The 15,629-nt window shown below is 42.9% G+C and overlaps 1 protein-coding gene across 1 annotated transcript; it reads left to right on the plus strand.

The window, feature by feature from the left end:
• Positions 1-2,743: 2,743 nt before the first annotated feature.
• LOC309544138 (olfactory receptor 5AP2-like) lies at positions 2,744-3,673 on the plus strand (the record flags this gene model as incomplete). Its single annotated transcript, XM_082276514.1, has 1 exon — positions 2,744-3,673. The coding sequence occupies one exon, from the start codon at positions 2,744-2,746 to the stop codon at positions 3,671-3,673; it is 930 nt and encodes a 309-aa protein (XP_082132640.1).
• Positions 3,674-15,629: the final 11,956 nt, after the last annotated feature.

The raw sequence follows: 15,629 nt of genomic DNA on the forward strand, positions 1-15,629 counted from the left end.
TATATATATATATATATATATACATTTATACATATATAATATAATATAAATGTTATGTATTTGTGTCTGTGTTTTGTGCAACATTTGAATTTCCCGCCCAGTTCCGCTCCCATGCACCATTGCTGCTGCAGGGAACGGAACCAGGAAGTCATCAGAGCGACGGACGAGCGGCGGGGATCTCGGCTGGTGATCACAGCAATGGGAGATCACCGCTGGATCGCCAGGGGAAGGTAAGGGACAGCGCTGCAGCTCTGCACATCCACCCCGAGCTTGACTCAGGGATACCGATAGTAGCATAAAAAATCCACCCCCAGTCACGCTCGGGGATACCGATAGTAGCATAAAAAATCCACCCGAGTCACGCTCGGGGATACCGCTAAGGAGGTTAAAACTTCTTTTATTAAACTTAAAAAAAAATATGGCAACAAAAAAGTGGTCTAAAAAAATAAAAATGTAAATTAAATGTTTTTGGGTTCCCTTTTAAATTCATACCAGTCCCCTATCTAGGAATTCAGCCTGGGTGGCCAGAAAGAAGAGTCTATAGAGCATCCACCCTCTTCCTGATCCATACCGCGCCAAATGCCTTTCAACATTGGAAGGGTGCATTGTGGGGGGAAAAAAAATATATTGCAAGGCCTCTTGTCACGTTATCATCTTTGCCATCTTAAGGGGTCAAGAGCCTCATCCCCGCATCCTATCTCAGAAAAGGGATGTGAGGGCTTGCTGGGGGGCTTGATGAAATCTGAAAGATCACTTTAACATAAGGGGCCCCAAGATATAAACCCATTCTAGGAAAATATGTGCCCATTATTACTTATCCCCCCCCCCCAAAAATAAATTCAAAAGTATAAATAAACACAGTTGAGGTGATCCCAGAAGCCCATGAGAAAGAGAGAAAGGCCCCTATAAGGGCAATATTAAAAGGATTGCACTTAGAGGTGCCTTTATCTCTTTCTCATGATCTTTTAGAGTTACTTCTCCTCTCATAAGTCCTGCCTGAAGTGCCGTCCCCCCACCGCTACTCAGGACCGGCCATCCACACCCACCGGAGTGCCCTCATCTCTCTCTCTTTCTGGATCCCAAAAGCCCACACTATTTAATCAATTGAGCTAAATAGGGGTGAAACACGAGGACTGTGGCTACAGGCTGAGACTATCAGCAAGCAAGTCCATTAGTAGAGGGACACACACAGCGTGACAAAGTTCTTTAACCACTTAAGCCCCGGAAGATTTTACCCCCTTCCTGACCAGGGCCTATTTTGCGATTCGGCACTGCGTGACTTTAACGGACAATTGCGCGGTCGTGCAACGATGTACCTAAACGAATTTGACGTCCTTTTTTTCCCACAAACAGAGCTTTCTTTTGGTGGTATTTAATCACCTGTGCGATTTTTTTGATCATGCGCTATAAACAAAAAAAGACAATTTTGCAAAAATAACAATATTTTTCACATTTTTTTATATGAAATTCCCCCCCCCCAAAAAAAATGTAAAAATCAAAATTTTTTAACATTTTAGGCCAATTTGTTTTCTGCTACATATGTTTGGTAAAAAAAAATTGCAAAAAGCGTATTTTGATTGGTTTGCGTAAAAGTTACTGCGTTTGCTAACTACAGGAAAGATTTTTGTCATTTTTGTTGTTTTTTTTGTTTTTTTAACGAGTAAATGCGGCGATCTGCAATTTTTTTTTGCGGGACTGAGACATTGCGGCGGACAGATCGGACCCTTGACTGACATTTTTGACACTTTTCGGGTTACCAGGGACATTCCTACAGTAATCAGTGCTATACATAAGCACTGTTACTGTAAAAATGACACTGGCAGTGAAGGGGTTAACTTTATCAGAGGGAGGGGTTATGTGTGTCCGTAGAGGCGTGATTCTAACTGTGATTGGCTGTGGCTTGATGTGTAAGAACAGTGATTAACGGTCCTACATAGTAGAACCGTATGATCACCATTCTTACACAGGGGAGAATGACAGGCGGCTTTGTTTACATTAGCCGCCTGCCTTTCTCCCGGTGGAACGGATGATCGCGAGTGCCCGGCGGACATCGGGTCCGCCGGGCACACGCGCGGGGGGGTGTCCGTGACTGCGCGGGGGTGTGCGCTCGCTCCCTAGACCCTCACAGGCTAGCGACATAGTACTACGTCGCTTTGCTTGTGAGGGGCTGACCGCCGCAGTAAATAGTCGTGCGGCGATCGGCAAGCGGTTAAAAAAAAAAGTAAGTAATGTCCCCCAAAGTAAATCCATTGTCAATCACATCATCCAGTGATGTTGATCCATATCAGTCATTATAACCCAACATCACAATGACCCATGCATCTGAAGGTGTGTCCTACTATCACAACAACCCACCACCTGATGACCTTGCCCCACTGCACTACTGCCGCAAAATGAGAAATCCCTAGCTGGCTGCTGTTTGTATTCAAACCAGACAGGGATCCTGGATGACATCATTTACCAACTATGGTTATGACCCCCCCAAAAAATTGCCTTTTGAACAAAGAGTCTTGGGTGACATAATTGAATAAATACGGTCCAGTAGATCACCCAACATTCCCAGCTTCAAAGGATTTTTTTATTTTAGAAGCCATGTTAGTTATAAAACAGAAGAACACAAGTAAATGATGTTGCCTTTTTTATGAATCTACACACAATATCTTGTTTCAGAGCACATTTGTCTGGATTTTTTGTTTGATGAAAACTGTTGAATATGTTTTAACATTTCCAGAGGAAGAACTCAATGGACAACCTAAACCAGACTCAAGTGACAATGTTTGTGCTTTCCGGAATAACAGATAATGACTCACTTGTCCCATTCCTCTTTATTTTCTTCTCCGCTGTTTACATTTTGACCATAATTGGAAATGTGGGCATGATGGCCATGGTCCACTTAGCCTCTAACCTCCAAACTCCGATGTACTACTTCTTGAGTTACCTCTCTTTGGTGGACCTCGTATATTCCTCTGCTACCACTCCAAAAATGCTGGCTGACCTGGTTTCTCAGAGCAAGACCATATCGTTCAATGGTTGTGCTGCACAGTTTTTCTTTTTTGCCGCAATGGCAGGTACTGAAGTTCTTCTTCTCTCAAGCATGTCATATGATCGATACGCAGCTATCTGTCATCCTCTTCAATATATTTCAATAATGACCACGAGGAAATGTTGGTCCCTGGTGGTCTTCTCCTTTGGTTGTGGCTTCTTACAGGCAGCATTGCAGACCAGTTGTGTGTTCAGTCTTCAGTTCTGTGGACCAAACCATATAGACCAATTCTACTGTGACATCCCACCGCTGATGAAACTGTCCTGCTCAAAGGGTTTTTCTTGTGATGTTGTCAACATAGCAGTGATAAGTTCTTTTGGCTTGTATTCGTTGACAGCAATCTTGGTCTCATATACTTTGATCATTTCCTCCATTCTACGTATAAAATCTACTGGGAGCCGTCAAAAGGCATTCCTCACATGTTCTTCACATATCATATGTGCCTCCATCTTTTTCATAGCAATTTTCGTCACTTATTTTCGGCCTCCATCCAGTGTTCTTAAGAAACAAGACAAGGCGGCCTCTATCTTCTATTCCATAGTGACCCCAATGCTAAATCCTCTCATTTACAGCTTGAGGAACCAAGAAGTGAAAGCCGTTATTATAAAAGCAGTGAAAAGTTGTCATTGATGCATGTATAATACTCTAATGTGTTACATGGAGGGTCTCAACTATGTTTTAAACTTTCGGTCAGTAGAAACCATTATCTAGCGCTCAGTAGTTTTCTTCCATGGGACTGGTGTACACAAAATCTATTTTCTAAATATACTGTATCACTATTGTGCTATGCTAGCTTCATTTTACTTGTAGTTCTGGCTGCAGTGCACTGCAAAATGAACGCTGTAGGTCGCTCACTTGGTACCGCCTCCTTTCATAGAAATCCTTGCATTCTTTCCAATAATTGCAAGGTGCTCTGTGATTGGAGGGGGCTAGATTATTAGTTTCATCTGCACTTCCTCAAATCACAGAGCATCTTGCATTCATTGAAAATAAATGCAAGGCTTTTTTATTAATGGAGGAGATGCAGAGCAAATGTCTCACAGTGATCAGTGTACTGCAGCTGAAACTACAGGTCTCAGCACCAGAAGTTTGTAACAGAAGACTGCTGCCTTAGTAAAAGTAAGATATGTAACAAATGCCGCAGCAGCCAGATACGGACCACATATTAGACCAGATGTTAGACCTGATTTGTTTTTAAATAAGCAATAGACCAAAACTCATCTTTGGCCATACTTCAGCTTTAACAATTTCTAACAACATCTAATGTACCCAGCTGCTATCTCTTCCAGCCACTGGTGTATATCTTCCTTATTGTATCAAGTGTTCCCAACTGCCATTACCTCCATCTCCTGCTATATACTTTTCCTATGGATTCTAGTGCACCCAACTGCCATTGCCTCTATCTACTCCATCTACTTTTCCTATAGATTCTAGTGCACCCAACTGCCATTACCTCCATATACTCTTCCTATAGATTCTAGTGCACCCAACTGCCATTGCCTCTATCTACCCCATCTACTTTTCTTATAGATTCTAGTGCACCCAAATGCCATTACCTCCATCTAATCCATCTACTTTTCCTATAGATTCTAGTGCACCCAACTGCCATTTGGCCATACTTAAGCTTTAACAATTTCTAACAACATCTAATGTACCCAGCTGCTATCTCTTCCAGCCACTGGCATATATCTTCCTTATTGTATCAAGTGTCCCCAACTGCCATTACCTCCATCTCCTGCTATATACTTTTCCTATAGATTCTAGTGCACCCAACTGCCATTACCTCCATCTACTCTTCCTATAGATTCTAGTGCACCCAACGGCCATTGCCTCTATCTACTCCATCTACTTTTCTTATAGATTCTAGTGCACCCAACTGCCATAACATCCATCTACTCTTCCTATAGATTCTAGTGCACCCAACTGCCATTGCCTCTATCTACTCCATCAACTTTTCCTCTAGATTCTAGTGCACCCAACTTCCATTACCTCCATCTAATCCATCTACTTTTCCTATAGATTCTAGTGCACCCAACTGCCATTACCTCCATCTACTGCCATATACTTTTCCTATAGATGCTAGTTCACCCAACTGCCATTACCTCCATCTCCTGCTATATACTTTTCCTATAGATTCTAGTGCACCCACTGGCATTACCTCCATCTACATTTCCTATAGATTCTATTGCACCCAACTGCCATTACCTTCATCTACTCTTCCTATAGATTCTAGTGCACCCAACTGCCATTACCTTCATCTACTCTTCCTATAGATTCTAGTGCACCCAACGGCCATTGCCTCTATCTACTCCATCAACTTTTCCTCTAGATTCTAGTGCACCCAACTTCCATTACCTCCATCTAATCCATCTACTTTTCCTATAGATTCTAGTGCACCCAACTGCCATTACCTCCATCTACTGCCATATACTTTTCCTATAGATGCTAGTTCACCCAACTGCCATTACCTCCATCTCCTGCTATATACTTTTCCTATAGATTCTAGTGCACCCACTGGCATTACCTCCATCTACATTTCCTATAGATTCTATTGCACCCAACTGCCATTACCTTCATCTACTCTTCCTATAGATTCTAGTGCACCCAACTGCCATTACCTCCATCTAATCCATCTACTTTTCCTATAGATTCTAGTGCACCCAACTGCCATTACCTCCATCTATTGCCATATACTTTTCCTATAGATGCTAGTTCACCCAACTGCCATTACCTCCATCTCCTGCTATATACATTTCCTATGGATTCTAGTGCACCCAAGTGCCATTACCTCCATCTACTTAATATACTTTTCCTATAGATTCTAGTGCACCCAACTGCCATTACCTCCATCTACTGCCATATAATTTTCCTATAGATGCTAGTGCACCCAACTGCCATTACCTTCATCTGCTACCATATACATTTCCTATAGATTCTAGGGTACCCAACTGCTATTAACTCCACCCATTGCCATAATGGTTCCATGTTGTATTTGTTGTATCCAAGTGCCCATCCTTTAAGTCTTAAGCCTAATGCACAAAGGATTTTTTTAAAAACTCTCCTAGAAGCCTCTCCTTCTGGCAGCAATGTTTTTTGGCAAAAAAAAACAAACGCTTGATGCTTGTAAAAGCGTGTAACATGTTTAGGCATATTTCAGCGCATCAAGAGTTTGGGCATTAATTACGGTAATTTAATTGGCCAGAATAATATTTTATTTTGGCCATTGAAATGAATTAACAATCAAGCGCTAAACACACCTAGCAATAACGCATGTTTACACATGTTTACAGGCATCAAGCATTTTTTCTGCCAAAGTGCTGCTGCCCCTGGACACACTGGAAGTGGGGGTTTTTTCTTCCTCCAAATTTTCCTGCCATTAAACCCCTCTAAAAGCCTATGTGTGCATGGACACATATGAGGTGTGTCTAAAATGTTTGGTGAATGATATCAGGAAACAAACAAAACAGAAGATACAAATTAATGACCTTTATTGGCCTTCAAAATAATTGCCATCCTTCACAACACACTTTTGACAACGTTCATAAAGCTTCTGGAAACTGTCAGCAATGGCCTCTTTAGGAATCGATCACAGAACCGCTGTTGCACATTCTTGGATTGCTGCCACATCCGAATAACGTGCGCCCTTCATGATGCTCTTCAGGCGGGAAAACAGAAAGAAATCTGCAGGTGCCAGTTTAGCTTGTGAACGTCATTTCATCGATTGCCACTTGGATTCCGAATTGAACTGGTAGCACCAGGTCTCATCACGTGTGATGATGGTTGACAGAAAGCATGGATCCAGGTCACACATGGTAATGAAATCTCCAGAGGTTTCTATCGGTTTTGCTTTCTGTTTGTCTGTCAGCTTTGTGCGGCACAAACTGGGAAGTGGGAACCAAAACTTTGCGGACCATGGTGTGCACCATGTCCTTGCTAATGCCCAATTCCTCCATCATCAATCACAGAGTCGGTTGTCGATCTCATGCCAGCATTTGTTACACTCATTCAATCATTTCTGGGGTTCTGTTTGTCAACAGGTAACCCAAATGTGGCTCATCCTCAGTCGTTTCCTTCCCGTCACGAAAGCGTTCGTACATGGTTTCTGTCCCGTACACTTGCACCAACATTTCATGAATCTCTGTTACTGTTTTCCTGCAATTTGTAGCAGAACTTGATTTTAACCACTTGCCGGCTGCCTAACGACTATTTACGTCGGCAGTCAGCCCCTCACAGGCAAAGCGACGTAGATCTATGTCGCTAGCCTGTGAGGCTCTAGGGAGCGAGCGCGCGCCGCTGGAGGCGCGCTCCCGCTCGCTCACGGACCCCCCCCCGCGCGTGTGAGCAGCGGACCCGATGTCGGCCAGTTTATCGCGATCGTCGGTTACACCGGGAGAAAGGCAGGCGGCTAATGTAAACAAAGCGGTCTGTCTTTCTCCCCTGTGTAACAGCACAGATCATACGGTCCTGCTATGTAGGACCGTAGATCTGTGCTGTTACACACACAGCCACATCCAATCACAGTTATAATCACGCCCCTAGGGACACACTTAACCCCTCCTTCTCAAATAAAGTTAACCCCTTCCCTGCCAGTGTCATTTTTACAGTAACAGTTCATATGTATAGCACTGATTATTGAAGTAATGTCACTGGTAACCCCAAAAGTGTCAAAAAATGTCAGTCAATGTCCGCCGCAATGTCGCAGCCCCGCAAAAAAAATCGCAGATTGCCGTAATTACTCGTTAAAAAAAAAAAATAAAAATGACAAAAATCTTTTCCTTAGTTAATAAACGCAATAACTTTTGCGCAAACCAATCAAAATACGCTTTTTGGGATTTTTTTTACCAAACATATTTAGCAGAAAACAAATTGGCCTAAAATGTTAAAATATTTTGATTTTTAAATTTTTTGGGGGGGCAATTTCATATAAAAAAATGCGAAAAATACTGTTATTTTTTCAAAATTGTCGCTCTTTTTTTGTTTATAGCACATGATCAAAAAATCACACAGGTGATCAAATACCACCAAAAGAAAGCTCTGTTTGTGGGAAAAAAAGGATGTCAAATTCGTTTGGGTACAGTGTCGCATGACCGCGCAATTGTCTGTTAAAGTCACGCAGTGCCGAATCGCAAAATAGGCCCTGGTCAGGAAGGGGGTAAAATCTTCCGGGGCTTAAGTGGTTAACTCACTGCTCCATTGCACTGTGACTCTACCTCCCACACTAACCACATTTGACTGCCCACTGCGGGTTTACCCTGATGGTCACATGTACACCACGCTAGTAGGCGCTTCTCTACTTGTCTCTGGATAGCCAAGTGCATGCGTGTGCACCTGGCCCATGTTGCCGTTGAGTTAGCGGACCATTCACTGAACTTTTTAGACACACCTTGTATGCTAAAGGCCCGTACACACGTACCGATCGTCGGCATACAAACGTCGGTGGACGAAGGATCTGCCGATTGTACGCGTGTTAGTATGGTGCCTCCGACAGATGTCTGCGCACAATCCGCGGACAAAAGTCTTTCTTGCAAACATGAAAATTTTTGTATGCCGACACCAGAACGGACGATTGTTCGCCTGTCAGTACACAATTCGGCCGACACACAGCTACAAATCCCAACACGCATGATCAAACCAAATGAGTTCCCGGAAGAATTTTCTCTAGTAAACTCAACATTTTATTCAGAAAGAACTTTCGGCTCGCGGAAGTCCAAGAAATAGGTGAAATGCGGAGCACATGCTCATCTTGATAAATGTGAGAAGAAGGAAGATGCTGCTCATAATGCCATACTTTTCTAATAAAAAGGCATGTGTTCTGTTATGATGAAGATAATGTTTGTCTATTCTATCTGTTCTATCAAATTTTATAATTAAATAATTTGAACTCTTCACCATTATTTTTGTATTTTCACACCAAAGATCTAACTATTGATATGACCCTTTATTCTTGTATGAATTAATGTCTAAAACATATTTTTCAGGTTATGCACAATATTAAACATGTTAACAAATTCAGATAGGACATTTTTTATTTTCATTTTCTTTATTTTTTGGATCTCAGCAAAAAAAAACCAAAGCAAACATCAATACTTTCCGTATAATAAACTAAACATAAAAAAGTTCCATTTGGACAAAATTAAACTAGAAACTGGCAAACAGGGGTAAAATAAATAATAGGGGGTTACAAAAATTAAAGTTGCTGGTAATTGTAATCAGGTTGCCATGAGGGCAGGTTTGGATCCTGCTGGCCATATTGCCACTGGCCATGTGGCATTTGGCGAGGTGGTGGGTGTTGTGGAGGTGGAGGTGGAGGTGGAGGGCACGGGTGCTCCTGGCATGCATGGCTGTGCTCAGTAAGTATGCCGTTTTCAGCCTTTTGCAGCACATCGAGGATGATTTTTCTGGCATACTGACACTGCCTGAGGTCCACCTTATCCAAAATTTTTGCCGTCATGTTGCCGAAGGACTCATTGGCCTCCGGTTTCCGACGTAGGGCTATGGTGGCCTCCTGGATAAATTCATCGGTTATGTCATCCACGTGCTTCCTCTTTTGCCTCCGTTTGGCAGGAGGAGGTGGTGGTGGAAATAGTTCCACAGGCTCCTCAGGCTCCGCAGGCTCCCCAGGCTCCTGGCTGCAACCTGGCTCCTCCTCAGTGACACTTCCCTGTTGATGAAATGAACAATTGATTAGAATGTTATAGTGTATATAAAAATGCATGTTTGTTATATTATTGTGAACAAATAGCAGACTTTACATACAGTGGCGTATCTAGGGTCTCCAGTGCCCTTGTTGAGGAGCTGTATTTGGCAACAACCCCCCCCCCCAAGATCAATGTAAAACTGTAACCCACCCCCCAAAAAAAAAAATTAAAGGGCATTAAAAGTTTCTAATTTGCCCCTTGTTTGCCCAGTGTAGAGCTCTCTAGTGGGCAATCATTGTCTCAGGTGTGAAAAAGAAAGAGAGGGTTGAGAGATAGAGAGAGGGAGAGAAAGAGGGGGTGTGAGAGAGAGAGGAGGGGGTTGCAGAGAGAGAGGGGCCTGAACTTGCAGAGGGCTTTGATGTAGGGCATTGAGGGTGAAGCAGTGCAGGGAAACAGGAATAAGGAAGCCACCTGCCTTGCTGACCCAGAGTGAGAGACCAGAGAAATGGAAGCAAGGATGGATGTATCATTTGCAGGAGCTGTTAGTTTTGTATTAAAAAAGGTTGAGCCAGAGGAATGCTGAGGCTACAGCAGTGTTTGTTAGGACCAGAGGTGTGCTGGGGATGCAGCAGTGTTTGTAAGACCGGAGGTGTGCTGGGGATGCAGTGAGAGGCAGTCTCAGTCTCCTGGTCTTTTGGCTCAGCTGCTCTCAATGTTTTACACCTGCATGAAGCAGCTCTCAATGTTTAACACCTGCATGAATCTGCCTGCAAACTGGGGGTTCTGGGGTGTGCAGGCTGAGTGGATTGTTAAAATAAACAATAAAACAATGCCAATGTTTTTGTGACCCACCCCCCTTGGCCTGCGCCCCTGGCGGTTGCCTGTCATGCCAACCCCTTGCTATGCCCGTTTACATAAAGGGTCAATTATGGTTTAGCTTATAATTTTGTTACATGATTACATTTTAGCAGACAATATATTGTGAAATGCCATACCTCAGTAAAACTCTCCTCCAGGAAATCCTCATCCTGGCTTGGATCAACCGACACTGAGCCCTCTGCCGAAGTAGAAGGCAGTGTTGAAATTGACGGCCTGGATTCCATGGTGTCTGCCAGGAATCGCATGTTATCATAGTACCACAGCCGTGGTACATGTACATTCCGTGCACCTGCTCCAGACTGGGTGGACTCCTCTATTTTTTTTAACTCCCGCCTGTAGGCAGTGCGAATACTGTTTATTTTTTTGCGGATATAATTAAAATTTGCCCCAGGACAGACGGGCTTGTAGAAGGCCACCAAATGTTCCATGGCCTGTTTTCTGAGTTTTCTATTTTTATAATCTGCGGACTTCACTTGCCACAAACACGGCAGTTGCCTGAATTCATCAATGAAGCTGATGAGGAAATTATGGCTGGTGAAATTGTCCACCATATTGCAGGACAGTATATGCCTGCAAGACACAAAACAACACAAAACATATTAAAATAGCATTTATTTTGGCACATAATAAAGATATTCCTAATAAAAGCTGTATAGGGCCCAAAACACACACTTTCTATTAAAAGAGTCGTACCTTTGTTTGTGGGGAAAAGTCGTGATTCGCCGCTCGATCGTGCTCCAACTCTCGATATGTCCGCTAGCGAATCGTCGGCCGAACGATCCGGCGTCCTTTAAATACAGCGCAGGCGTCAACTCCTCCTCCAGTGGCGGGCTTGTGCAGGGGTGTGTACGTGCCGAAGATCAGGCCTACATGCGACACTCACACCTGAAGCAGTGGAAAAATCTTGTAATCAAGAATAATGTCTCAACAATCTGGGAGCTCAATTAGTGTGGGCCGAAGTGATTGGGCCACCCGAAAATCAAGGGCTACACCCATGTCAAAGCCAGAAATGGTGGAGATGGTCTCCATTTTAGAAAAAATGGATTATGATGGCAAGTTGGCAAATTACGATCGGCCCAATGCCAGGAAAGATGGCATCATGGACAAGGTGGTGGCCTGTTTGGTAAAAAAATTTGGTGTGGAGCGATCGAAAGATCAGATTCGGAAACGGTGGTCTGACCTCAAACACCGTGAGCAGGATCAGCTTTCCCAAATCCATCGGATTTTGAAAAAAAGTAAGTTTTATTTTTTATTTATTTTTTTAATCATGCAATATGTTTTTTATAATTTGGTGTATGTTGTATTAACATGTCTAGATTATAATGTCTATGTAAAAAGTTAGATTACTCATTTTAGTTGTCATGTCGTGATTTGATCGATCTATTGTTGATGTTTTAGTATATGACATTAAAAGTCAGGAAGCCATAGTTAAAAATATATGTATTGTGTTGCAACGAACGTTCTTTCCTGCACGAATCTTCTCAGCAAACATTCCTATTAATCACAGATTATTATTCAAACCTTTAAATAGGAGAAAAACGTAAACTCCATGCCAAACAATGGGAAAGGAGGAGGAGAGGTTTGGCAGCTCCATCGGCAGTTGTGGAAGAAGAGGAGGACATGGGCCCAGATGGTGGCACAGATTCCACTAAAGGTAATTGGTTCCTATGCACTGTCAAACATTAATGTACCATATTTTTCGTAGATAACCATGTACATGTCTTCATATTTGTTACTAAAAGAGCTATCAAGCAGGGCACCATGTCCTAACAAATGTACCTCTTGTGACTTTTATGATATGGCCAATGTTTTGTATTATGTAGATGAAGACATTATGCCTGAGGTGATTCTGGTGGAGCCAACAAGTGACCAGACACCAGAGCAACAAGAAGGTTGGTAGTCACAGATTTTTGTGTAGTGGGATCATAGAAATATGTGTATTTGCAATGATTGTTTAACCTTATATTCTTGTATTCCCTTACAAATTTACATTGCAGATGTTGCATCATGCCAGGATGTGGCATCCCCAGCCATGTCAGAACCCCGATCTCCTGGCAACTTGGCAAGCAGCGTGGAAGCCACTTCCGAAACTGTGGAGGAACCAGGACCAAGTGTCCAAGAGCCAATTGTGTGCCCACGTAGGTTTTTTCAGAATGATTTTTATCAGTGTTATTTTTAGCCTCCAATTTACAACACTAGTTCCCTATGGGAGCCTCTTTATTTGAATGGAAGTCTCACCGTAAGTCGGATCAGGATGCTCTGACTTGCGGGGCCACTTGCGTTGTAAAGATTTTTGAGGGGGAACTACACCAAAAAATTGAAGAACCCACCGTGGGTGTCCACCCCAAGTTTACAACCAGGCCTTTTGTGTGTGTTATTGAGTTTGAGGGTATGCCCACAACAAAAAGACAGCGTGGGTTACCCCCAAAACCCCTACCAGACCCTTATCCAAGCATGCAGCTTGTCAGGCCAGGAAAGAGAACGAGCAAGCGGACCAAACACCCCCTGGACCACAGCAGGACACATGCCCTCAACATGGGGGGGTTTTGTTGCTTTGGGCCAGGGGGCCTCTGCACCGCACACACAAAAGCACCTTGCTCCCATGTAGAGGAGGACAAGGGCCTCATCCCCACAACCCTGTCTGGTGGTTTTGGGGGGTCATGCGGCCAGGGGGTTCCTAGGACTTTGGAAGCAACCTTTAACAAAGGGTGGCCCCCAGATCCCAGACCCCAATCCCTATGTGAATGGGTATGGGGTACATAGTACCCCTACACATTAACCACATAAATGGAAGTGTATGTGAATAACGACAGGAGACGTTTATGAAATGTTCTTAAATATCTTCATCCGGTCTTCTCCACTCTGCTCTTTGGATCTTCTCCTCTCCACTCTTCTGCTGTCCAATCTTCTGCTCTTATGTTGTCTGCTCTTTTGCCCTAGGCTCTTCTTCTTCCTCCTGTCCTCCTCCGATGCTGTTGCCGTGCATTCTGCCCGTCTCTGGTCTCTGCATCTTAATATATATACATTACGACCATGCCCTCACAATGACGTCATCATGCGTTCACACCCCTAATAAATCTATAGTAAGCTCAGGAGACCGGCAGAATCATCAGCAACAGCATCGGAGGAGGACAGGAGGAAGAAGAAGAGCCTAGGGCAAAAGAGCATATGAACAGGGTAGGTATTAACTCGAGAGGAATTTAAGATTACCTGGACACCAAATGTTTCTCTATTATTATGACCTCATGTAGGTGATTCACATTGACTCATTTTTTTTTTTTTTTTACAGACCATGTTTTACATAGTTGCACATTAGCCAAATTGACCCGTGAGGCTCTCCAATGCTGCGCAGACCTGGAACAAATAAAGGAGACTGCAACGGCATTACAAATCAAAATGCGCAATTTTGTGGACATGATTGGCAAATTTTAAGCCACAATTTTCCTACGTTTTTAATGTTTGTATTGGGATGTTCCTGATGTTACAAATTTTTTATAATGTTTTATGGCATTTTAATTACACTCAGATGTTAAAGAGTGTACCCAAGTTTGGGAAAAGCACTTTACAACACCCTAACCCTAACCCTAACCCTAACCCTAACCCTGTGAATGTTTGATACTAAAACATTTTTACATTCAACAATGTGTGTTCAATTCTTTATTAGACTTTCGTTGGGGGGTCGAGGTCTAAAGCTGTGTAAAGAAGCACTAAATGTATGATGGCTGTCCTATTCACATATTTACATGTTAATGAAAGCATTTTGGACACTGCCATATGCGAGTTGCTGGAGGTGTCAATGAAATGTTAAAGATACCCCCAGTTTTAACGCATATCACAGTGCGATCTGACATTTCACACAGGATCGGATCACACAAGTTTGAACGACTGTGCGATCCTATCCTGATGCGGCTGAATAAATGCATCATGTGCGACTTTTGTGCGAGTGCAGTGCGAATTGAGCCATACAAACTGTATAGCTGATTTTCGCATGAACATCTGATCGCATGTAATAAAGGAGCAGTGCGCTACGATATTACATGCCATCAGATGTGCAGTGTGAATTGAGACATACACTTTGTATGGCTACATTCGCACTGAACACGCATACAAGTCGCACATGACCCTTTATTTCTGATGTATCTGGATTGGATCGCACAGTGCTTAACACTTGTGGAATACAATCCTGTGCAAAAAGTAAGTGGCGGGTCACCCTTATGCAATGCTGGAAGGCTGCAAAGTCGCAGACTTCCCGCATCGCATAAGTGTGACTCAACACTCAAGGTACTAGCAGTCCTAGGATTCAATATGGCATTGATATTGCCAGTAGCAATCAGTGTAGGGAGATCAGTGTAATCTATAGTGTATTGCTTGTTCGTTGCTCTAGTTCACTTTCCATTACCTATATATATAACACTTTGAGATGAACAATGATCAAGTTTCACATAACATTGACATATCCTAACATTGGTGGGCAGTGAGAAGGATGTCATAAATGAACACAACATAACAGGTGTAGGTACTTTGTTAATACCCTAATGTATTATATGAAATATATAGTATGGGCAACTTCTGGACAATGAACACCAATGTAAGGTGACATTAGATGAACCTTGGGTGTGACCTAGTTCTCAATGTGACAGGGTTTGTGTACATTTTGTGGGGTGCAGAAGGCCCTTGTATTTACACCACTGGCTAAAAAATAACACATGGCCATCATCACTTTGGATCAGCTGGTGAGAGACTACAGTCAAGAAACACACTGATGAATGTATTAACCCTTCCAAAGTCACACATATATAACACATGATTAACCCAAATAATTGTGTTTGGCATATGTGCCCAAATGATTATAATCCACAATACAGAATCATTGCAATTTTTGTTTAATGTGTTGAAAAATAATATATCTCTGACATTTATCTTGTGTGTCCAATCTTTAACAAGATTAATGGGTGTGTGACAGTGATTGCTGCCAGGACACAGCTCCTCTCCCCACGAAATAGTCCAGATATTCCTGGCGGATCTGACGGGCCCTGTGTGATGCCAATGCTGACCGTCCAACTTCCATT

This window comes from Pelophylax lessonae (genome assembly GCF_965119305.1).
Source record: "Pelophylax lessonae genome assembly, contig: HAP1_SCAFFOLD_1193, whole genome shotgun sequence".
Taxonomy (NCBI): domain Eukaryota; kingdom Metazoa; phylum Chordata; class Amphibia; order Anura; family Ranidae; genus Pelophylax; species Pelophylax lessonae.